Source organism: Pseudogymnoascus destructans (assembly GCF_001641265.1).
Source record: "Pseudogymnoascus destructans isolate 20631-21 unplaced genomic scaffold scaffold_21, whole genome shotgun sequence".
Classification (NCBI taxonomy): Eukaryota; Fungi; Ascomycota; class Leotiomycetes; order Thelebolales; family Thelebolaceae; genus Pseudogymnoascus; species Pseudogymnoascus destructans.
The window spans coordinates 653789-676715 of NW_020167540.1; the positions used below are offsets into that span (position 1 = coordinate 653789).

Sequence of the window (22927 nt, forward strand, 5' to 3'; positions counted from 1 at the left end):
AGTATATTCCGAATAACCATCTGCTCTTCCAGTATAGTTAATTTCGTCATTGCAGGCCGGCGTTCATAGACAGTAGTTCGGCCGTTCATTCTGTCACAGAGTGTAGAATGAGGTACTCGGTGTTCCACCCACTCGCTTCGCTCGTAGGTGGCGACAGCAAGTTGTGCGTGCGACAGCAAGATGTGCGACACATAAAACGAAGAAAAAGACGCCTTATATATCAACTATATAACTATATAATTAAAACATAAAATCAATAGAACTACTATCACTATCGCTACTGCCACTATTGCTACTATCACTTTGATCCTTACTATACCGTAAAATGATCACTTTTGATTTCAACCCTTCCTTCTTCCGCTCTGCTACCCGCTTCCTCTCAACCTTACGCTCTTCAATTTCGATTTTACGTGCTTGCGCTTGTAGCTGCTTTACTACTTGGTCCGATTCCCTTGCTGCTCTTGCGTCTGCTTTTGCTTGCAACTTTGGTTTCTTCTCTTCCCGCATTTTCCGTGCATCTGATGCATATAACTGCCCTCCTTTCTGTAGTGATTTCCGTGCCCTTGCCTTTGCTGCCTTCTGCTCTACTGCACGTAGAGTCATAATATCTAGCTCGGTCTTATAGAGCTCTGCCCGGTGTAGAACAACTGTAGTTCCACGTGCAAATGATTGAAACCCTTCTCTTGAAGGCGATGAGAAAGCTTCCTCTGCTCTCTTCTGCCAATGTTCAACCGCTTGCACACTTTGCATAGTTGTTTTCGGTGTTGAGATAATATTATATGAAGCAAATGGCTCATAATCAGGTGTTTGATTCCGAGTCTCTTGTATCTTGTCAATTACAAGTGGAGGATTATATGGATATAGTCCTGTATTTCTCCAACCAGATTGAATTGTACGGACAGTTAGAGATTGCCGTCGGATTTGCGGGAGGTCTGAAAGGAACGTACGTAGCTTATACTCATAGTCGTAGCTACGTACTGCTTGATCAAGTGCCTTTTGATGAAAGTGTTTGCACTGCTTAAAAACCGCTACATCAAGAGGTTGTAATAGATGTGTTGTATGAGCAGGAAGGCAGCAAATAACAATGTTATGCTCTTCTGCTAATGTAAGAAAGCGCTCTGTTTTATGAGAGTCATGGCCGTCAAGTAATAAGAGGCGAGTATCATCTGGTGCCATATGCTCTGCAGATAGTTGGATAAAATGCATAAGGTATTGGATTGCAATGTCGTCGTTTGAATACCCGCTCTCATTTACAATAATGAGAGCATTTGGCTCAAGGTCATCATTGTACCATGAATCCATATGAAGTTTGCCAGGGATAATGATAGCTTCTGCAAGTGCAGCACCACTTGCATTTACTGCCTCAATTACAGTAACAGAGAGCCGATTCTCAGGATTATCAACAGTCCACTGCTTTACACCGATTGGTACAATAACAGCCGTAGACTTATAACACCCAATCATATAGCCTGTCTCATCAACATTCCATAAATTATATGGCTTAATGTTATGTTTTGTAATAAGGGCGTTATATGTGAGAAAGAATTCCTCAAACACCTCTTTCTTTTGTGCTTGCTTCCGATGTGTATTTAACGTCTTCGTGTGAATTGTATGAAATTCGGGGTGTGCTTTTAGAAAGCGTTGTAGCCACCGTTGTGATGGTATCGTACGATTAGGTCGTAAGTCTGCAACTGCCCGTAGTATCATAGATCGGTTGGCAGGGACCCCGTGCTCAAGTTGGTCGTATATGAATTGACAGACCGCGGTCTCTTGCGATTGAGATAAGACTCGATTGCTACCTCCGTGGGGTAATTGAGGAGACGTAGTACTCGTAATACGACGTCGGAGTGTCTCACGGTTGACATTGAATTTATTTGCAACCCAAGCAATTGTATATGTACTTGGTTGTTTTAAGAAGAACTGTTGGGCCTCATTAAGGCGAGCAATCATAGTAGGATCGTTATTTTGAGGCATTGTAGATACTACGTTATGAAGAATACTATTATTTTTTCTATATATCAAAATAGCGGTGTACGCACATCTTGCTGTCGCACGCACAACTTGCTGTCGCCACCTACGAGCGAAGCGAGTGGGTGGAACACCGAGTACTTGATAGAGCTTAGCAGCCTTCCGACGACTTAGATTTTTTGATGTTTGGATAGCCTCGATAGCTAGAATGATTTTTGCTTCTTGGGTAATCACTGACATATTATCAATCATCAAAGTCGTGTTAAATCAATATTGACAATAGACATATCTACGGTACACTTGAACAATCAAACTGCTTTGTACTTCAAGTGCCATCTTACACTCTTCCTGAGCTGATCCTCAACATCATCTATAGGCACATACTGCAGGCGCTCCTTCGCCTTACTACCGTCGTAAGTCCAGGTATTGCACATGAAGCGCACCGTGTGCATGGTGAGCTGCGGCTCAACACCAAAGGGCCACATTATTGCCTCGGAAACCACAGCCATCGTCTTGGCTGCCCACTCGGGCATCACAAACGGTGGCTTGTCTTGCTTCCATCCCGCCTCGCTCCAGATGATGCGCGCCATGGTCCAGAACGACAAAGGCGTCTTGCCCAAGATGTAGAAGGCCTCACCGTGGACGTTATTATTCGGCATCCTGAGCGCGCGCAAGGCCAGGATATGTGCCCTCGCCGCATCGTTTCCCGAAACGGTGGCGAGTCGGCCCGTGTCACCCCCTATCTGCACCCCAGTGTTGCCGGCCTTCATGGTCTTCAACATCTCTGGCACAAATGCGTATTCTCTCTCGCCAATGATGAGCGGCAGTCGGAGAGAGAGCGTCTGGAACGACGGTGAGTCTACCGCCAGGAGGCGCTTCTCGGCTCTGGCGCGCTGCACCCAGTAAGGGAACGCGGACGACGTCTCCGGCCACAGCCGAGCGGTCTCGTTGGCCCGGACGTGGTTGAAGCCCTCGATGACGCTGGACGATGTCGTGCAGATCATGTATTTGGTGCCGACTTGCATCGCCAGCGACATCAACATGTCCTGACCATGGACAAACACTTGCTCGAACTCGAAGGTCGGCGTGCTGGCGTTGGCATGCGGTGGTGCTGCCGAATTGATGATGGTTTCTGGCACCACTTCACGCATGACATTCCCCAGAGAATCGCTATCGGTAACATCTGCAACGCGATACTCGACTCCGTCACACCGGTGGGCGATCTGCCTGCTGCGACTGATTGAGATCACCTGACCACACTCTGGTTGCTGTAGCAGTTGCTGAGCGATATAGTATCCTAAACGGCCCGAGCCGCCAACGATCAGGATAGGTCCCCATTTTGCAAGGTTTTCGTTCCCCATGGTTGTTTTGTGAGTCGAGTTGGTTGCAACGAGGAAGAGGATCAAAAAGCTCAAGGCTGGATGGGCAGTCGTTGACCCGTTGCAGGCCGCCAATCTCTATCTTTCCTCCCTTTCATACCTCAGTAATAGTGGCGTTGGAGCAGTCCCTAGAACTGCTCCAACGCCACTATTACTGGCCAAGCCTTGCAAGGGACGTTAAAGAGTACCTTAAGACGTGTACCATTAGCCTACGGATATAGATTCTGCAGCTACGTGGTCTAATGCAAAGGAACTGTAGGAAGCATACCCGCCTGTATCTAAAACTTTGTCCCCTGCAGCCTTCGACCAAGGGATTCCAGCAACCTGATTGATCGCATTGCTCGTTATCTTTACTATTCACCTGCAAAGGTCGGCTGACGGAAGTTCTGCAAGCATAGTTACATCTGTGTGAGGATATAACGTAAAATTGATGCATTGCACCGACATCGAAGGTTGATCTTTCTGCAGGCGGTAATAGGGCTTACGAGGAAAGGCTAATTATATGTCAATAGATAGAGCAGTTGCAACAAACAGGGAAACAAGTCTTACCGGTTACATCGTGACAAACTGTCGGGGTGCGAGGGGTGTACGACTAGTTCTTACGTACATGACATGCCAAAGCTGACTGTGTTTTGACGTTACTCAATAAATAACATGTCTTTAAGCATCATGGACTTCTTCGTGAAAAAGTAAGTATTTAGCTTGTTCATTATCAGGCCTGTAACACAGTGTTCAAACCGTTACAGTAAAACAGATATTATGCGAACATCCATGCCGATATCATTCATCATCCCGACACTAAAGATGCTTGCGCCAATTCCTACTTTTGAGTTTGTAGCTGCTTAAGCTAAACGTATGGAGCTATTAATCGGGTGTGGAAGCAAGTTGCGCGCTCTCGCTTAAAAGTGGAAGCAAGTTGCGCGCTCTCAACACCTGCATATGTTCACCGCTACTCTTTACTAAAACCTCGAACATTCCCCCATATAGTAATTTATATAGTAATCAAATGTAATTCATTTAATGGAAGGGACACCTCTATCAAATGCCTGTGAATGGCTAGCAGCAAACCCCTCTGAAGCTGTCAGTACTGCAAGTCGGATTTTTAAGGTCCCACAGTCGACTATACGGTCGAAAATCACCCGAGCAGCTCAAGCAGCCCGGAAGCCGCCCCATGGAGGTCATAATAGGGTGCTTTCTACAGGCCAGACCGAGGCCCTAAAGACCTGGATTACAGAGCAATACCACCTAGGGCTTGGAGCTAATAGGCATATGGTCTACGGGGCTGTATGCCACCTCCGGAGCCCACTACCTCCACCGTCACAGAGCTGGCTTGCTAAATATATGAAGAATGAGCTTAAAGCTGATTTCCACTTTATTACTACAAAGCCTATTGCACAACAGCGTACGAAAGCTCAACAGGAGCCTACTGTTATTAAGTGGTTTAAAGAGTACACGGAATTAGTAGTACAGCGTGGTATAAAGCCAGAGTCAATCTGGAATATGGATGAAACTGGATTTAGGGTCGGAATTCCAGGGGGTGAGAGGGTCTTAGTCCCCCGAGCTGTAAAGCAGCTCTATACTACGAGCCCTGAGAATCGTATATCTATTACGATTATAGAGGCAGTATCTGCAGGTGGACAGAAGATTCCACCTGTACTTGTTGTACCAGGTAAAATACATATGGAGGCGTGGTACCCAGAGAACCTTAGTGGCGACGAGCTAATACTACTCTCAGAAACTGGCTATTCTAATAGCCAGCTTGCTCTACGGTGGTTACGGCACTTTATAGAGCATACTGCTCCACATAGCCCGGGAAATCCTAAGCTTCTACTACTCGATTCTCATGTGAGCCATACGAGCCCTGAGTTCGTTATTCTAGCTGCAGATTATCACATCATCATATTCCCGTTTCCCAGCCACCTTACACACATTCTACAGCCATTAGACGTGGGAATATTCCAGCCTTATAAGCACTGGCATAGGCAGGCTGTGCTCTGTGCTATACGGGAAATAGACCCTTCCTACAACTTAGCCCTATTTATAGGAGATCTCCCACGCATGCGGGAGCTTACCTTCAAGGAGTCCACTATACAGTCAGCGTTCCAGAAAGCTGGCATCTGGCCTATAAGCTGTGATATTGCCCTAGAGAAGCTGCGTACGTACTCGCAGCCTACGCCTACAGGGCCTATAGGGCCTACTACGCCTACCTTACCACGGCCTATAACGCCTATACCCACTACGTTCCAGGGTGTAGAACGGGGCCTACAGCGATGGAAAGACCGGCTTCCGGAGGCCTTTAGTAGCCCCTCACGCCAGAGCTACAGTAACTGGTCCACTGGGGCCGCCCGGGTTCTGGCTACCGGCCAGCTCCAGGAACTCGACCTACAGGCTATTCGGCATCAGGTCCAGAACTCAAAGAGGAAGCGGGGGGGCCGCGGCCGGCTCCAGGTTGGAGGTGAGCTCCGGGCTTCTGAAGCCCACAAGCTTCTAGCCCAGAAAGCCGAGCTTCAGGCCCAGAAGCTCGCTGCTGCCGAAGCCCGGAAGCAAAGCCAGGCCACAAAGCAAGCCCAGAAGCAGCTCCACCAGGCAGGAATTGAAGCCCGGAAACAGGAGCGCCTCCGGAAGAAGACCGTGGCTCAGCTTACCAAATCGGGCCTCCCAATTCCTCCGGAGTTAGAAGACCCAATTACTGACCCAGAAGCTGATTCTGGGTCCGAATATGAGAGTGCGAGTGAGGGTGGGAGTGGGAGCGGGCATGAAAGTGAGAGTGAGCGTGAGAATGAAAAGTGATAATTTCGTAGATTTGAATTTTTAAGTACTTCTACATACAAATTACTATGGCGTGGTACTTACGGTCGCAATTTGAGAGCGCGCAACTTGCTTCCACTTTTAAGCGAGAGCGCGCAACTTGCTTCCACACCCGATTAACGTACATGCATAGCGAGTGGGCCAGCATAGCGAACGGACCACTCTATTTTACACTATAAATCACGAATTTCATAACATAATATCTCAACAGCCCTTTAATAATAAGTTATAAAATTTTAATATTAGCCTTTTACAAGCATTTAAAGTAGTCTATTTGATTTTTAAAGCAATTGGTCTTGTAGTTATTGAGATGCTAAGATTTAGGTTAAAAGTAGGGGCTAAAACTTAATATCTCAATAACCACATAACTAATTGCTTTAAAACTGAAACAGAGCTCTTTAGACGCCTATAAGAGGCTAATCACATAGTTTTATAATTTATTACTGAAGGGTTGTTGAGATATTAAGTTATGAAATTCGTGATTTATAGTGTAAAATAGAGTGGTCCGTTCGCTATGCTGGCCCACTCGCTATGCATGTACGTTAGCTCATAAATTGACTTTATTGTTAGCCAGGCCAATGAAGCTTTTAACTGCCGCCGGCCCGCAAAAATGACTCGGGGGGTAGTTTGGCATTGTAATTCCAATGGTGTAATTGTTTACAGGATCAGAGTAGAGATAGGAAAGTTATAGTCAGTTTTTAAGGCCATAAGAAGGGAGGCAACAAGGGGGAAAGTAGGAAGAGGATAACATTCCCAAGTTGGGCACAGCACGACCGTGCATTAGTGCATGGGGTGTAGTATGGCATGAGGAGCCTTGCCTCTGCCAAGTCGATCTGCACGGGTTACAACCATGGCAGGGCAAATCATACCCATCATGAACCCGGTTTCGTCGAAGTTATAGAAGTCGCAGTCCAATACACCGTATTTTGCCCTCATATTTTCCACTAGTCGAAACCACGTGCCAATTAGATTAGGATCTTCGCATAAGGCCCTTTGGAAATTGTAAACGCGATTAAAACGCGTCTTTAATTCTGGATGTTGTTGTACAAATCGGTGTGCCCAGAGCTTCCTGATGCGCTTCCCTCCGCGTGATTCGAGAATAAAATTTGCCATATCTTCTACACCAGCAAGCTGGGGTGCAAATCTTCTTGAATCCATATCAAGTATATTCCGAATAACCTCCTGCTCTTCCAGTATAGTTAATTTGGTCATTGCAGGCCGGCGTTCATAGACAGTAGTTCGGCCGTTCATTCTGTCACAGAGTGTAGAATGAGGTACTTCATAGAGCTTAGCAGCCTTCCAATGACTTAGATTTTTTTATGTTTGGATAGCCTCAATAGCTAGAATGATTTTTGCTTCTTGGGTAATCACTGACATAATAAAAGGTGGAAAAAACGCGTTGTGAAGTTAGAGGGTAGGAAATTCGGGAAAAGTGTCCGAGGTACTGATATGTCCGACATACTGATAAACCACGTTATACACGTACGTTACTCTCTTTTTTTGTATAAATATCTCCACACGCCCAAAAATCTTGACACGGCACTCAGTCCATTTGGTGGATAACATCATGTAATTTACCGATTAGGATTAGCTCTTAATATTATGAGTAACGTACATGTATAGCGAAAGCGCCAAACAAGCGAAAGCGCCAAAATTATCTACCCTCACGACAAACATTGCGATAAATCTACCACAACATTAGAAATCAATTGAAACTACTCGGAGTCCTCTTCCTCAGAGGTGTCTATTACAATCTGACACGTGCGCGCATTGTGCCCAGTCTCACCACACTTGCCACAGCGACGGGCACGGGTTTCTTCCCTTGGCTTCCGACCACGGCTTGCCCTTATTTCCTGCTCTACCTGCTGCACAACATCCCTCTCATCCTGTAGCTCTTGCGCCCCTTGTTGACTAAGTGATCCTCCTTGCTGTAGTCGTGTTTTCCTAGCTCTCCGGCGCTTGCTTAGTACTTCATTTGCCTGTCGTAGGTTTTGGTTCTCTCCCTTTAGCAGTGCTAATTGATGCATTATTTGCGATGCACCCTTTGTAAACTGGTCAACAGCTGCATAGATTGAGGTTGGAGAGCTATTTTGATGGCGTGAAATCCGAGTTTTAATAAATGTAGACTGTGACATAGCTTCAATTGGGTTGTTTGGTGTCTGAGAAACCCAAGGTTGAGCAGTACCTGGGCGGGAGCTTGGAGGCGTTGGTGTCCTTAACTTAAGATCAAGTGTAGATATCACTCTCTCAGGGTCAAATGGAAGAAGCCCTGCCCCTCGGAACCCGCCTCAAATGTTACTTTCCGTCATTGTAGTGTTAAATGCAGCGTGGAAGGCAGGAAAGAAGTCATCCTTTGTAATATGAGAAATATGAGCCTGCATCATATCTTCAATTTGCCGACCATAGGCCTGCTTTAACGGGCCGAAATGTAATGGTGGGTGCACCAGATATGAGAATCTAGCCACCCAAGGAAGGGATGAATTTACTAAGACAACACACTGTCTTAGGAAACAGAGCCAAAGGGTTGTAGCTTAGACTATTCCACAACGCAGCAATCAGGTGTATGATGTGGTGAAGTGGTTTAGACAAGTTGCAACAAATGTTGAGTCTGAGAACTCAGGGGTAAGTCAGAGGTTAGCACCTCACTGACTTTTCAAAAACAGAGAATAACAAGATCAATGCTTGGAAGCTTGGAAAAGACGTAGAAGTATGTGCTAGTCGATTTACTGTATTGCCTGCTTGCCCTTTCTTAAGGAAAGGGCAATCCTATTTATGCCAAAGGAGTGTAGTTCTCTCATTTTCCATGACTTTCCATGACTAACCAGGCTTGGTAAATGTATTAGAAATCAAGTGCGACCCACAACTAGCTTGCTAATCATGTAGTGAACGTAAGAAAATCCCATAGAACCATCTCTTGGGTTCCTAGCCTATAGGAAGTGAAAAGGAGGTCCAAGGTCAGAGTACCTATAGACAAATTATGTCATAACTTAACCAATCTTGTGGGTAACTAAGGAGCGATGACGTGTAATGAATCATAGAGGGTTGTAGAAGCTTCTAGAGCTATCGTTCATGTTCCTAGGCCTCTAGTTGGTAGAGATATGCCATGTGGTAGTATTGGCCCACCCCCTTAAGGAGGAGATTTTCTTAATAACTTGTTCAATGAGTGTCCAAATGATATGCCGTGATGTATGTAGCATAAACAGATGTAGTAGAAGAGTTTGCAGCAATCGTTGAGTAGTATTGCTTCTGTTGTTGGTGTGATAAGCCAAGATATGTATGGTGACTTGTAGGTTTGAGGAGGAGATTTCTAAGTTTGCTCTTGAGTTTGATAGCAAACTGAGTGCAACGAATGTCAGTATGACACGAAACAGCCAACATCAAGTGGCTGGAGTAGATGAGAAGAGTGAGCAGGCATACAAAGCGTAATAATGTTGTGTTCCTTGCAGTACTCCTCAAACTCATCTGAGTGGTGGCTCTCATGACCATCAAGGACTAACAAGCGATAACCACCAACACTCCGGGCCTTTGTATGCTTCTCAAAGTGCTGAATCCAATCCATGCCTCTCTCGTTTGTAGTCCAGCCATTTTCAGTAACAGAAATCACCCAATCGCTTGAAAATCCACTATTCTCATACCAAGATGTAAGGTGGTTTTTGCCTGCAACAATGATAAATGGTGGTACTGCCCAACCTTGAGAACTAACGCCTTGGATTACTGTAACCCATTCCCGATTACCAGGCTGTACCTTCTTTGCTTTTGCCTGCCCGTCTGAGCTTGTTACAACCATAGCAGTTGAGATAACGCCCATCATAAACCCAGTCTCATCAAAGTTGTAGATATCTGCTTCATCGATACCATATTTCGCAATTGTGTTACGCACAAGCTCAAACCAGCCATTAATAACTTCTGGATCTTCGCACTTAGCCCTCTGGTAGTCGTATTTGCGCTGAAAGCGTGTCTGGAGCTCTACACGCCGCTTAACAAAGTTTGAATCCCAACGCGACCCAACGCGTGACGCGTCGCGTGTTGCAAGTAGTCGACTTGCCATATCTTCAACAACAGACAGCCGAGGAGGAAACCCTTTGGCAGCTAGGTCGAGTATATACTGAACAAGGACGGACTCCTCTAGGTTAGTTAATTTCCGTGAGTTGGCTTGGATATCGCGTCGTGAAGGTACACCTTCTAGACGACGACCTAGCTTGCGGTGATCCACAGAATAGATCCTAGCAGCAACTCGAAGGCATAACTTTGGGTCGCTTTGCATAGCCTGGATAGCTAGCACTAATTGGCTTTTATCATTTTTATGGGGCATGTTTTGTTGTTGAGGAATTTAACATTTAGTTGGGGGGTTTGGTCACCGCATCATTTTGGCGCTTTCGCTTGTTTGGCGCTTTCGCTATACATGTACGTTATAGTCATTAAATCATCAACCACAATGGCCTGAGTGCCTGAGGTAAAGTCGTACTCGTCTGCTGAGCCTATGGTCCACTATTCACGTGAGTCGTCACAGGAGGCTTAAACTGTCGCGTACGAAGACTTTCGTCAAGCAATGACTGTCTTAGCTTTCGACAATGAATTCAAAAGTAACGTACTGAAGCTAGTTTAGAGAACTGAAACACATAAAGTAATATTTTCTCATGGTTTTAGCGTAGTTGCTATCGAAATTGTCTCATATCGAATTCGACCACTTTGTCCGCAACTCTTACAAAACCAATGTTTGATTCGCTTTCTTCCTGGGCCGTTTCGTTATTATCATGCCCATTATTTTGCTATATTACTTGAAATCACCTTTGGCCACGCATATCAATACATTCTAAATCCGATCTTAATCGTTCTCTAACTTCGGCTCTTGATGAGCGTCGAGAATCAAAATTTATAGACTGCTGGTGAAAAGAATTTGAGAGAAACGAACTCAAGATCTTTCATATGCTCGTAAAGGGTGATTCCTACCCCCACTGAGGTATTAACAAAGCCTACGTTGACTACAATTGAGAATGTAAGTCGTAATGTTGATGTTCAAGCAATCTAAGAGCCTCCTTTTGTTTGAGCCTCTTGTATGACGCAACATTGGTAATCAATTTCGCATATGGTAATCTTATATACATGCCCAGGTCGTATGCAATTCAATCGAAACTGGCTTTAAATGAATTGCAGCGATCTGGTGACATCAAACAAAAGTCTAATTTCATGTAATTTCACCTTATCGGCTCAAATTACATATCAGCTCTGAGGTATGTACTGTACACAGCGCCGTCTAAATTAACAATTTCTTCTGGCACCCCTGGATGATATCCTCCACCTCGGTATATGTTTGGCCCTGCACCCAAAGACTCTTTCCTCGAACCTTTTCCACGGGCTCTGTCGCAAGAATAGCCACCGCCGAAGCGACGTCACCTGGGGAGCTGACGGGAACTTCAACTGGAAGGCTGTCTATGATTGCCTGCGTCATCCTGGTTTGTGTGATCGAAGGCGCGACAAGAGAAATTGAAATGTCATTATCGATGCATTCTTTCCTCAGGGAAGTCGCTCGGACCAGTCCCAGTATTGCGTGTTTTGAGGAGCAGTATAGAGCGTGGTCGTCATAGCCCGTGTATGACGCCGTAGAGCCTATTACCACGATGCGACCACCATTCTTATTTGCAATCATATAGCGCATAGCAAGCCTGATGTTGTACAAGACGCCGAAAACATTGACGTCAAAGATCTTGGTGGCTGGAGGCTGGAGGAGCTCCGGGTTTGCTGGCTGATATTCGTCGACGAGGAAGTCGTACATTTTGCCGTTGGACGGCATCAGCTCGGGATTAATACCAGCATTGCAGACAACCAGGTCTATCCGCTTGAAGGTTGAGGCTACAAGCTTGAAGAGATGGACTTGATCGGCCCAGGATGTCACATCGCACCGCACAAATAGAGCATTCTCGCCAAGTTTCTTCTCCGATTCTTTGCCAACCTCGTCGTCAATGTCGGCAATAACCACTTTTGCACCAGCACTTGTAAACAGCTGGGCAACTGCAAAACCTATGCCCAGTGCGCCACCTGTGACTATGGCGACCTTGCCGGTGGCCCATGTCTGCAACAATTCAGTGCTTGGAATCGCAAATGCTGAGGCTGCCATTGCGAATGAAACAGAGCTTGGAGTACAGAAGTAGCTAGTCGAAGTTTTGTATAAAAGTGATGGCTAAGTAATTTGTGAAATCGCTTTGATTTTGGAGAGAAAAAGAAGACAGGAGCAGAAGCGAAGTCGTTGAACTGCAGAGATGTTTCATTGGTCAGCTAGATAGTTATGTAATCAGCTTATAGCCAAGGTTCTATTTGCACAGGTGTTCAAATAGTACGAATAGAGTAGACATGAATAGTACAATGTAAGCTGATGACTCGTCTGATCGCTGACAGAAGTGCATGGAGAGACGAGGGTGCTAGGGGTGCGAGGTGCCCGAACCAGTAGCAGAAGTCGGGGTAGAGTGCTCGGAGAAGCTACCTTATGAAATACTTATGAAATAAGCGACGTCTGAGAGTCCAGCAGTCTATCGCCTATAGCTGATGGCTTTTTCCTTACTCAAGATCTGTGCCACTTTGGCCTAAGCAGCATAAACTACGAGTGTTCAATTTTGAACAAGGAAGATGGAAGCAAAGGTCACTTCAAACTCTGTTACTGAGTCGGCCGTCATCAATGCGCCGCTGTCCTCGATCTGGCCACTCCTGAGGCTGACCGAGTTTGAGAAGTTCTACACTGGAATTATCAAGACCGAGATAGTCCCGTCATCGGGCGAGACGGACAAGAAGACAATCCGGTGGACTTTTGATGAGGGTTACACCTTGGATGTGCAGGAGGAGGAATACTCGGTACGTTTGGCGATATCTCGTCGTGACAGGCTCCATCTAACAACGGACAGAACATCAAGCATTCCATGTCTTTTAACATCGTCAAATGCGAGCCTTGGGGCCTTTCATATACAAGTGTGTTGAGTGTCATCCGCCTCTATTACATTAGCAGCGGGTCTGATCAGGGGAAAACATTTGTGCAATGGAGCGGGCATTACTCAAGTGACGCGAGTGCAGGTAAGCTGTCAGGTCTGAATGTATTCACGTATGACTACCGCTCACTCTCCATTTAGAGGTTGTTTTAGATGGCCACGTGAAACGTCGGGAGGCACTTGTCGACCTCGCCAGGGCAGTCGAGAAGTGAATGAGAGATGTAGAAGACTGATGGGCTACAGTCCTTGTGACTACGGTGCTCGTGGAACACGCTGATTGATGCAGTCGCTCCGTCATGTCCAGATCTGCAAAAAAGCAATGAATATCATTAAATGATATTATCAAATCTATTCAGCTATAGCTTCTAAGAAATAATGAAGTATGAAACCGCGCTAAATGACCACCGAATTCCGCCCTCAATTGACGGGATTATAGAACCGGAAACGATTGGACGGATCATAATCGGCTTTGACGCGACGGAGCTTTGCGACCCGCCACGGCTCATGACCATACCAATCCTGCACAGTCTCAAAACCACTTGCATAGTTGACGTATACATCAGGCTGGCGGGTAGGCTGGCCGGCGTTCCAGAGGTCCTGAACTTCTCTCGCCCACTTCCACATCTGATCTTGATCCTGTTTACTCGCGTTAGCGGCGAGGTTGCCTTGGAACTGCGTGAGGTGGATGTTATCGCGGAAAGGATAGGCAGAGTCCGCCGGGTTTACAGCTTTCACGCCCTCCGTCGAGTAGCCCTCGTGAATAATGTAAGGCCCCGTTGCAAGGCTAGGCTGCTCCGCGATGCGCTTTGTAAATGAGTCAAAGATTTGCTGTTCCGCCGTGAGGTTGAAGACACGCAGGCCGGCGGTGGTGATGAGTCGTATGGTACTGCTGGTGCATGCAGGATCGTCGAGCCCAGTACTCTGAGCATGGGCAAGGCTGGGATAGGGGACACTGCCAGAGTCAATGCTCACGGCGGCAATGGCATCAAAAGGTTTGAAGTACTTGGCGGCCTCCGCTGCGGATCCGCGAAACGAAAACTGCCAGGCGATGACTGGTTTCTTGATGTCAATAGCTGGAATGTATAGGAAGAGGCCGTTATTATAGGTCATGTTTACGGGAGTTGTTCCGTTGCCGTGAAGAACGTTTATGGCTGTAAAAATGTCGTTGAGCTTGTCGCCTTTCCAAAGATAGTTCTTGTAGAGCCAGGTAGAAGGTCCGTGAGGATAGAGGTTCATCTCGGAACTCGTAACAATGCCAAAATTGTGGCCGGCACCTCGCATTGCCCAATAGAGATCGATATAGCTTGTGGCATTGACGCGAACTGCCGAACCGTTTGCGAGCACAACGTTTAGCTGGCGTATGTTGTCGGAGATCATTCCATAGACCCCCTCAAGGCGTCCGTGACCACCCCCAAGACCAACTCCAGCAACACCGACGCAATCGCAAGCTCCAGTAGTAGTCACGTAGCCTTTGTCCCAGAGATAGGCGTTGAGCGGCCCACCGCGAGTGCCGCCTTGTAGCCAAGCAGACTTGCCATCTGGTTGTATGGTAATCTGGGTCAGTTTACTCAGGCTTATCATAACACCGTTGAACCTTCCGAGCGTTGCGGTCGATCCATGACCAGTATTGTACGCCAAGAAGTCGATACAATTTTCGTTGCAGTATTTGACCTGCAATGATGTTAGACGTGATCAGCTCAAGTAGAGAAGAAGAGACGTACAACTTTAGCAACATCCGATTCCGCGCCAACTTCAACAACCACAGGCACTGTGGGTGCTGCAAAAGTGTCCCATCTATGTGTTGCGTTGCTGTATGCGGGGTCGCTGGGTCCAAAGATGGTGGTTGACGGGGACAGCTGTGCGCCAAGATCACGCTGTATCTTGACGCTCAAGATGTTTCGAGAAGTGCTGCCACGCGGTTGAGTGTGACCAGCAGCCAGGGGACCTGCAGCTACACTGTGAAACAAGGCAAGGCTGGCTGCCAATCCTGTCGAGATCTTCATCTTTTCTGTGACAATGCCTGCCAAGTCTCCAGTCTACCCAACGACACAGACACAACGGAGCAAATGATAAAACAGTGGAATAAGAGAAAGGATGTGCAGAAGTTCCCTGATGAGCGACGCATGTACAGTGCACAGCGAATTATATAAGACCTGACTAGGCCCGAGAACAGTATGAAATCAAATAAAGGCGTCTGGACAATAACTGGGGTGCTGTACCCATTCCTAGGGTTTTCAGGAAGAACAATACACGCGTTACTGAGGTGTAGAGAGTGTAGAGAGTGTAGAGGGTGCATTTGTATTTCCACTTGCGCGTTCGCTTGCAGAACGACCCATCAAGAGATTGGACGGGTGTAAGGAGTGTAAGGGGTGTAAGGGGTGTGAGAGATGGCGTTCTCTTCTGCAAGCCCAGGCGAGGTGTAGAGGGTGTTGTCTGACATAGTCTCTGCATATTGCAGTACCTCGTCACGCAAAATGGCCGGTTTTCAGTATAAACTCTGTATTCAAGCGGCCATTTAGTTTTACCCCTGAGGGTTTCTGATACTGAGAACCTCCCATTATTACAGATGAGGCCTTCGAAGCCCGGGATTCGTTGATCTTTAGAAGGGAAATATATCCGACCCGACCCGCATATGCATGATTACGGCCCCCATGAACCGAGAAATACGGCTATCACATTTCCCCCACCTAATAATGCACGTATCCTGGTACCGTGCCTCACAAACCCCACCCGATACGCGAATTTTGCTCCGCTTGATACGCCGTAAGTTTCGTAGAAAGAACCTTTGTCCAAGAGATAGATGTAGTCAGCTTAGAAGCAAGCATTTGCGGGGTGGCAACGGCAACATGCCGAGCCCCCCGACCGCCAGATGGCAAGCGATGCTTTTCACTGAATGCTCACCAAAAGCTGGCCATTCTTTTTGGCCAGCGCGTGGATGGGTAGCATTTCCAGGACCGCTACACAAGACAAAAAGATGCCGCAGGAGGAGGATGCCGTGAGCTTGATGGTAGGTGCTTGGAGCTATTAGGTACGACAGCATTTCACCTGCTTCGTTTCTTTAAACTCACTTCTCCTCGTCGTTCGCCATTGTATGTTGCCCATCATGTTTATACCAAAACCGCAACTGATATCCGAGCTGTCCCTCGACGCCCCCAGCCCTCCTGTGGTCAACATTCCGCGTGAAATTCGACGTTCCATCAAGGTCAACGAGTTCTATAGCAAAGCCTTGGATGAACACGGACCCGTCATCGTTGTTCCTAGACACGGCCGCAATGAGTATGTCATTGATCATCGATACGCCCATCAGGTTCTTACCGACACCAAGAACTTCACCTTTGAGAAGGCCGTCTTCGAATTGCTGCACCTGGGCTTCCTGGCGCTTTTCGACAACGGTGCTTTCGTTCACGATGTCGACAGCCTGGTCGAGAAGAACGTGCAGCCGCGCATGAATGCCATGATCGACGAGCTGTTCCCCGTCTTTCAGGACTATTTTCACCGTTTGGCGGACGAGCTACCGGCTGGCAGCAAGACATATAGCGAGTTTCCAGACATCTTCCATCGCATACAGCTCGCCGTTGGCCACGCCATGGTCGTCATGATTCTGGGACAAGCACATGCTTCCTCAGTTGTCGCAGCTCACTTTTCTGCGGTAGCTGTTGCAATGGCCAACATGACGGGAATGCACGAGAATACGGACGAGTGGACTCGACTGCCATGGCTGTGGGTCATCATCAATGGCTTTTCAGCCATATTTTTCACCATCATCCCGAGATTCTTCTTCCAGGTGGTGCCCATGCTGTGGAAAGCACGGCATGAGCATCTTCAAAACGGCCTGGCAGCGCGTCACGGCGAATTTGTTCCCCTCTTTGATATTCTGCTCACGAAACACTACCATGGGAAGACCGGTCTGTCAGCGCTTGCCGGCTTCTTTCGCTGTCTCATCCTGTGCGTGGGCATCATCTTCGCTTCCATCCATCAGACTGTGGTTGCTGGCTCATGGGTCCTGATCAAACTGGCGCAGAAGCAGGACGAATACCTGCCTGCGATCCGCCAAGAATGGGAGTCAGTCAACCCGCCGGGCGAGAGCCTCAATGTCAAGAAGCTTAGCCAGCTCACGCTGCTCGACTCCTTCATCCGCGAGGTCCTGCGCACCAAAGGCGACAGCTGGGGTCCGGTGCGGCAGACAACGCAGCCGGTCCGTGTCGGTCCCTACCTGCTGCCCAAGAATGCCATGTGCATTGTTCTCATCTCTCGTGCACATCAGCACCCGGACAATTACGGCGATGCAGGCACCGTCTTCGATGGCTTCCAGTGGCAGAAACAAGAGCGAGCTGCGGTGCAAGGCAATCCCGAATTCCTGACCTTTGGATTGGGCCGGTGGGCCTGCCCTGGCCGCCAGCTGGCTATTCACGAGATTAAAATCGTGCTCTACATTTTCTTCTCACAGTTCGACATCAAACTCAAGGCTAACACTTTCCATGTTCGAAACACTATCAATACTACTTCGGTTGCGCCAGAAGCTACCTTGTTGCTGCGGCGAAGACAGGATATGCCTATCAGCTAGTTAGATTTCCTGGAGAAGGGTAAGTTGTGAGGGGTTATCCACTTCCGCTTTTGATGTCGGGCTGAGATCTACATGTGCCAAGAGCTGGATATAACATACGTGCAAGCTTGTTAGCACTCGTATGAGAGAGAACAGAAGAGTATGGAACCGGAACATGTCTTGCTTGTTGTTTTAGATGAACTTTATCATTCGGTTTGCATACACATAGGAAATGCAACTATTGACATGTGCACTGTAATATCTCATTACGCGTCCCAGGACGTGTACAAAATTACATGCTGTCGGTCCCAATATCCCATTGATCCAGGGAATGATAACTGTGCCTCATCACGGCACAAAGTTATCCTAGCGATGAACCAATATTGTCAGTACAGGCGACAACTAATGTTAGAAGATACCATGATTCATCCCCAAGCAGATCATATCACCGAGCAAATCACTTTCTGATACTCTCCTACCTTGAAACATCTACTACTTTGAAATATAACAAATCAAATACAACGTATTAAGTTAACTCAAACTACTCGAAATCTGATGAGCTAATACATCTACAACTTCCTTGCAAATTTGTATATTATGACCAGTCTTCTCACACATACCACACCTCCCTACGCTTGATTTCCCTTCATTTCTACAAATCCCTCCTAATCGCTTTGGCGTTTTATCTGCTCTGTTACTTCCCTTTAAGCAGCTAAACTATCGAGTACATCGTCTCCAGTAATTTGTTACGGCGGTGCAGCGGCTCCGGACCGGAACAAATCCATATGCGATATGAGAACGGATCGCGGGATCGCGCGACCCAGCTACCACGATCGCTGGCAGCAGCGATCGCTAGCCACGAAGAGTCTATATAAGCAAATAGTATCTTATTAGATAGGAGATTCGTGCTCAACTCAATACAGTATTTCTCATATACTAGTAACGTGCATACTTGAGAACGAATCCTTCGTATCATTGAATCCCTATGTCACAACCCCAACCCAACTCTCAAGACCGCTTCCATCATAGAGCAGTCTACGGACGTTACATAATTACACCCCTACAAACGATTGCACCATTGGAATCCTCATACCTAACCACCCCCCATATGCTATTGAACGCTGGCCCTATGTATGATATGGGACTGTTGTCCCCTTAACCCCTCACCCCCTATACATTGGAAAACTGGCCACAACTTCTCCATCTCTTCTCCAATTCTACCAACGATTGCACCCTTGGAATCATCGTACAAAACTACCCTATATCTGCCCTCAAATGGGCGTGCTGCTTGTATTGTGGGAATGTTGTCTTCTTCTTATATTGCCCCCCCATCTTACCCTTTATGCTTTGGAAAACTGGCTACAACTTTACCATTCTTACTCCGATCTGGCAAACGATCACACCGTTGGAATTGTCGTACAAATCTACCTCCTATCTTCTACCTAACGCATGCCTGATATGTAACGTGGCATGTTCTCCTCTTCTTTACCCTATTACTTACTACCCTCTATTACTGTTGCAACTCGCCTATAACTTTCCAATCTCTGCTTTGATCCTGCAAACGATTACCTCGTTGGACTCCTCATGCTACACTACACCCCATGCGCCAATGCACGGGCGTGGTGTGCCCAACTTGGGAATGTTATCCCCTTCTTACTTCACCCTCATTGTAACGCTGACTTCTAAACGATAGAAGACACAGAGGTTCTCTTGCGTAAAGGTTTACTTATCAGAGGAGGCAGGGGATCAGACACAAAGGCTTCAAGTAACACGTTACTAGTATATAACAAATACTGTATTGAGTTGAGCACGAAGCTCCTATCTAAGGAAATACTATCTACTTATATAGTGGCGTCGTGCCTAGTGGACTCTTGGGAACTCACTTGAGTCCTCAGAGTCCTGGACTCTTAGGACTCTTCTCATCATCCTGCGAGTCCATCACGTGCCTAGTGGACTCCTGGGAACTCACTCGAGTCCTCGGAGTCCTGGACTCTTAGGACTCTTCTCATCATCCTGCGAGTCCGTCACGTGATACTTTCGGAACTACTATTCCCCGCTGCCCCTCCAGATACCAGGGCCGGTCTCATGCGACCTCCCTCCTTCCTGTCCTGTAGTTGGCCAGCCTTCTTGTTCCGTCGTAACAGAGGGGCAATAGACTGGCGCTGTTCAAAGCAGAAGACTGTGTCAACCTCTACAACAGAGGCAGAGCTTCTAGCTTTGTCCCACAGTGCGAAACAGCTCTATTGGTGGCAGCGTTTTTTTAACACAATCAAACTCGATCTAAACGAGCAATACTCACTTAATTGTGATAATTTGCAGACCGTACGGATCTTACTTAAGGAGTCTCCAAAGCTAGTTACAAAGCTGAAGCATATTGACGTCCACTCACATTGGTTAAGACAGGAGGTTGAGCATCGGAACCTCAATATTAAGTGGATAGCTACGTACGAGATGCCAGCAGACGGCTTTACTAAGGCCCTACCCCATCAGAAGCACAAGGAGTTCATTAAACATTTGAACCTTGTAGACATAAAGCATCTCCTATAGGAGTGCATACATACAACACAACCCCGTACGAAGCACTGGCTACCTTTGTACTATGGAAAGCAGCCCCCTAGACCAAAGAGTCTAGTCTTCTACTTCACTAACTGAAAAGTGAGGCAAGACAAGAATAGCTAATGGATGAGTTCCGTACGGAGGTAGAATTCTCAAAAGCACCAAAGCCACCTACAGTTACACCTAGTTTTACTATGTGTTCTTATTTCAACTTTCCCAATGGAATACCTTGGGAAATAATAAACATACACTCATTTGGAAGACTACACAACTCCGTACGACATAGATGCAATATATGCATGGAGATTTCACATTCATTTTTCGAAATTCCAAACCCATTTCAACAAAGGGGGGAAGGCAGACAAGAGCAGGAGAAATCCCTGACTTTTACTATACAAAAACAGGAGAATCACCCATTTTCCCACACAAACAACTACGTACGGACCTGTCACATTAAAATTGCAGAGAAATCCACTGTCATTTAGGCCTCATTCACAACCGAGAGCACCAGAACCCGAGAGCACCAGAACACCGAGAGCACCAGAACACCGAGAGCACCAGAACACTGAGAGCACTAGGGCGTACGGAAATTACCCACGAAGCTGAGCAGCAGCTTCTTCATCAATAGCTTTCTGTCGCACGGGTGCCAGATCTTTTCCCAGCTTTGGGAGATGGCGGAGGTGGTGGCGTGGCAGGTCTCCAAGTTTTCTTGTGGCCTACTATGTGTTAGTGTCGTACGCAGCATAGGAATCAACAGAAAGGTACAAACTTACTCAAGGAACAAGCAGCTGACTTGTGCTTCATTGCACAGTTACCACAGGCTCCTTCCTGCAGCTCGCCATAGTGATGGCAGGCAGAGAAGAAGGGACGAGCCCGAGCACTGCCCCGATCGTGTACACACTGGTCACAGCCAGCATCCATGTCTCCTACAGCCTGGATGTACCAAGCCGTTGTCTGTTGTGGGTGGTCAGACTCCACCACACCAGCAACACCGTACGGACGGGCCAATTCCACGCCAACCACAATTGGGGGTAGGGATGGTATTTTGACCCTCTCATACTCCGGCAAGTCATCATGGAGGTCAGCCCTGATCTCAACCAGAGCCATGTCTTGAGGCTTGATTTCACCAATAAACAGTCATTGTGAGTCACGTACGGAGCTGTGCGAGAGTGGAAAGTTGGTGCTTGGTAGTGGCGGAGGTGGGGGTAGAAAAAGGTTGTTGGCCCAGAACTCCACGGATTTGCCTGCGAGCCTTCCTACTTAGTATGCGGTACTGGGATACATGGGGGGGTGTTGTAATATGTCACATGATCTCAGCACCACTTCCCCGCAATTTCAGGCAGCAATAGATAGACAGGAATACACACGCATATTACTCAACAACATCAGTGTTGGGAGTAGGGACGTGCGCTATGGAATACGGTGGCCTTTTGGCCGTGAAAATGATCGTTCTGGAATACCGACCGTCGAAGTCTCAGGACGGGTTTCGGGTTGGGTCGTGATGCACACTCTGCTTCACCAACAGAACCTGGTGTATACTGGGTAGGCTGCGCACTACTCGCTCAATACTCGGCTCACTCGCTCAGTGGGTTACTCAGCTGGGTGAGTAGCTGAACCTTTTACTCGACTCGGTGAGTGAGGTCAATACTCAGTTACTCTGTAAAAACCCGGTGAGTACTCGGCTATCACGTGTAAGATTTATGCATCATGTGAACAGTCGCTCATACGATTAATACTGTTTTATGGTTAAGTTAAAGTATTACATCTATTAGCATCACTCTCGCCATCTCTAGTAAGCTGTGAGAACGAATCATGTATATTCCTCTATCTAAGTACCATGATTATCAGAAGATTATTAGAACGCTATTATCTATTATATATGCTTAAGAACATCCCTCCACCTTGCTTGATGAGGCCGGCCAGACCTACTAATACCTAAAGTATTTATAGGGTCTTGATGAGGATCCTCGACTGAGCGGAACGAGCTATGAGTCAAGATAACTGTGTATAGAACTTGTTCATAAAATGTCTCTTGTGTGAGAATATGATCTTATTATAGGTATTAACCTACATAATTCTGGTAATAATCTGGTAATCCTTACTTGTTGAGGTTGCATTTGATTGATTCGCATTTGATAGAGACTATCCTTCCCATCTGTGACTTCTTTTTGCAAATGTCTGATGCAAGATGTGTTGCCATAGACTTTGGGCCAGCAGACTTGATTGCAGGATGCGTAAGGGCCTTCGAACAATAAGTACAAATAACACATGGTTCTCCAGAAAGCCGGTCTGCTCCTTGGTGATAACTTCTCCAGTATTGAGAACTCCAGTTGGTTGAATCCCATGCAATCTTCATAAGGAGTTTTGTAGTATGATCTGAGTGTTGTTCATACCATCGTGATAGCTTCCACCACTCAATGAATATATCGTGTGTATCCTTAGTCCATTTGACGAATTGGTTTAACTTGCCAATATATTCAAGGCCTGCAGGGACTTTGTAAGGATGCCTGTCCCTCAGTGATGGAAAGGATCTGAGTCGGGCAGGTTACGGTCACATGATAAGAGTTAAGGCAGGTTAGCTGAGTCGGACCCGTTTCGGGTACTTAAGGAGATTGACCCAACGGGGGTTCCTCTCTTCATCTTTTTTGTATCCTTCGTAGTAGACCTATAGGATAGCATCCGTTTAGCCTCTGACTCGC

General features: G+C 46.9%; 5 protein-coding genes across 5 annotated transcripts; 2 read left to right on the forward strand and 3 right to left on the reverse strand.

The window, feature by feature from the left end:
• Window positions 1–2276: 2276 nt before the first annotated feature.
• On the reverse strand, window positions 2277–3329 carry VC83_08099 (uncharacterized protein; the record flags this gene model as incomplete). The annotated part of the gene is made up of 1 exon (XM_024471660.1): window positions 2277–3329. One exon carries the CDS (start codon window positions 3327–3329, stop codon window positions 2277–2279), a length of 1053 nt encoding a protein of 350 aa, XP_024321190.1.
• An 8080-nt stretch (window positions 3330–11409) lies between these two features.
• On the reverse strand, window positions 11410–12270 carry VC83_08100 (uncharacterized protein; the record flags this gene model as incomplete). The annotated part of the gene is made up of 1 exon (XM_024471661.1): window positions 11410–12270. The coding sequence occupies one exon, from the start codon at window positions 12268–12270 to the stop codon at window positions 11410–11412; it is 861 nt and encodes a 286-aa protein (XP_024321260.1).
• A 293-nt stretch (window positions 12271–12563) lies between these two features.
• On the forward strand, window positions 12564–13522 carry VC83_08101 (uncharacterized protein). The gene is made up of 3 exons (XM_024471662.1): window positions 12564–12998; window positions 13049–13214; window positions 13271–13522. Exons 1-3 carry the CDS (start codon window positions 12777–12779, stop codon window positions 13339–13341), a joined length of 459 nt encoding a protein of 152 aa, XP_024321261.1. The 5' UTR covers window positions 12564–12776; the 3' UTR covers window positions 13342–13522.
• VC83_08102 (uncharacterized protein) lies at window positions 13518–15715 on the reverse strand. The gene is made up of 2 exons (XM_024471663.1): window positions 14851–15715; window positions 13518–14800 (listed from the first exon to the last, which is right to left on the reverse strand). The coding sequence occupies exons 1-2, from the start codon at window positions 15130–15132 to the stop codon at window positions 13547–13549; spliced, it is 1536 nt and encodes a 511-aa protein (XP_024321262.1). The 5' UTR covers window positions 15133–15715; the 3' UTR covers window positions 13518–13546.
• Window positions 15716–15904: 189 nt separating this feature from the next.
• On the forward strand, window positions 15905–18104 carry VC83_08103 (uncharacterized protein). The gene has a single exon (XM_024471664.1). The coding sequence runs from the start codon at window positions 16221–16223 to the stop codon at window positions 17691–17693; it is 1473 nt and encodes a 490-aa protein (XP_024321263.1). The 5' UTR covers window positions 15905–16220; the 3' UTR covers window positions 17694–18104.
• Window positions 18105–22927: the final 4823 nt, after the last annotated feature.

Excerpts from the sequence above, each read along its gene's own strand:
- VC83_08102 (XM_024471663.1), bottom strand. The coding sequence starts at position 15,132 with ATGAAGATCTCGACAGGATTGGCAGCCAGCCTTGCCTTGTTTCACAGT. Across the intron at positions 14,801-14,850 it reads AATCGGATGTTGCTAAAGTT|GTCAAATACTGCAACGAAAA; the intron begins GTACGTCTCTTC and ends ACATCATTGCAG.
- VC83_08103 (XM_024471664.1), top strand. The coding sequence starts at position 16,221 with ATGTTGCCCATCATGTTTATACCAAAACCGCAACTGATATCCGAGCTG.
- VC83_08101 (XM_024471662.1), top strand. The coding sequence starts at position 12,777 with ATGGAAGCAAAGGTCACTTCAAACTCTGTTACTGAGTCGGCCGTCATC. Across the intron at positions 12,999-13,048 it reads TGCAGGAGGAGGAATACTCG|AACATCAAGCATTCCATGTC; the intron begins GTACGTTTGGCG and ends AACAACGGACAG. Across the intron at positions 13,215-13,270 it reads CTCAAGTGACGCGAGTGCAG|AGGTTGTTTTAGATGGCCAC; the intron begins GTAAGCTGTCAG and ends CTCTCCATTTAG.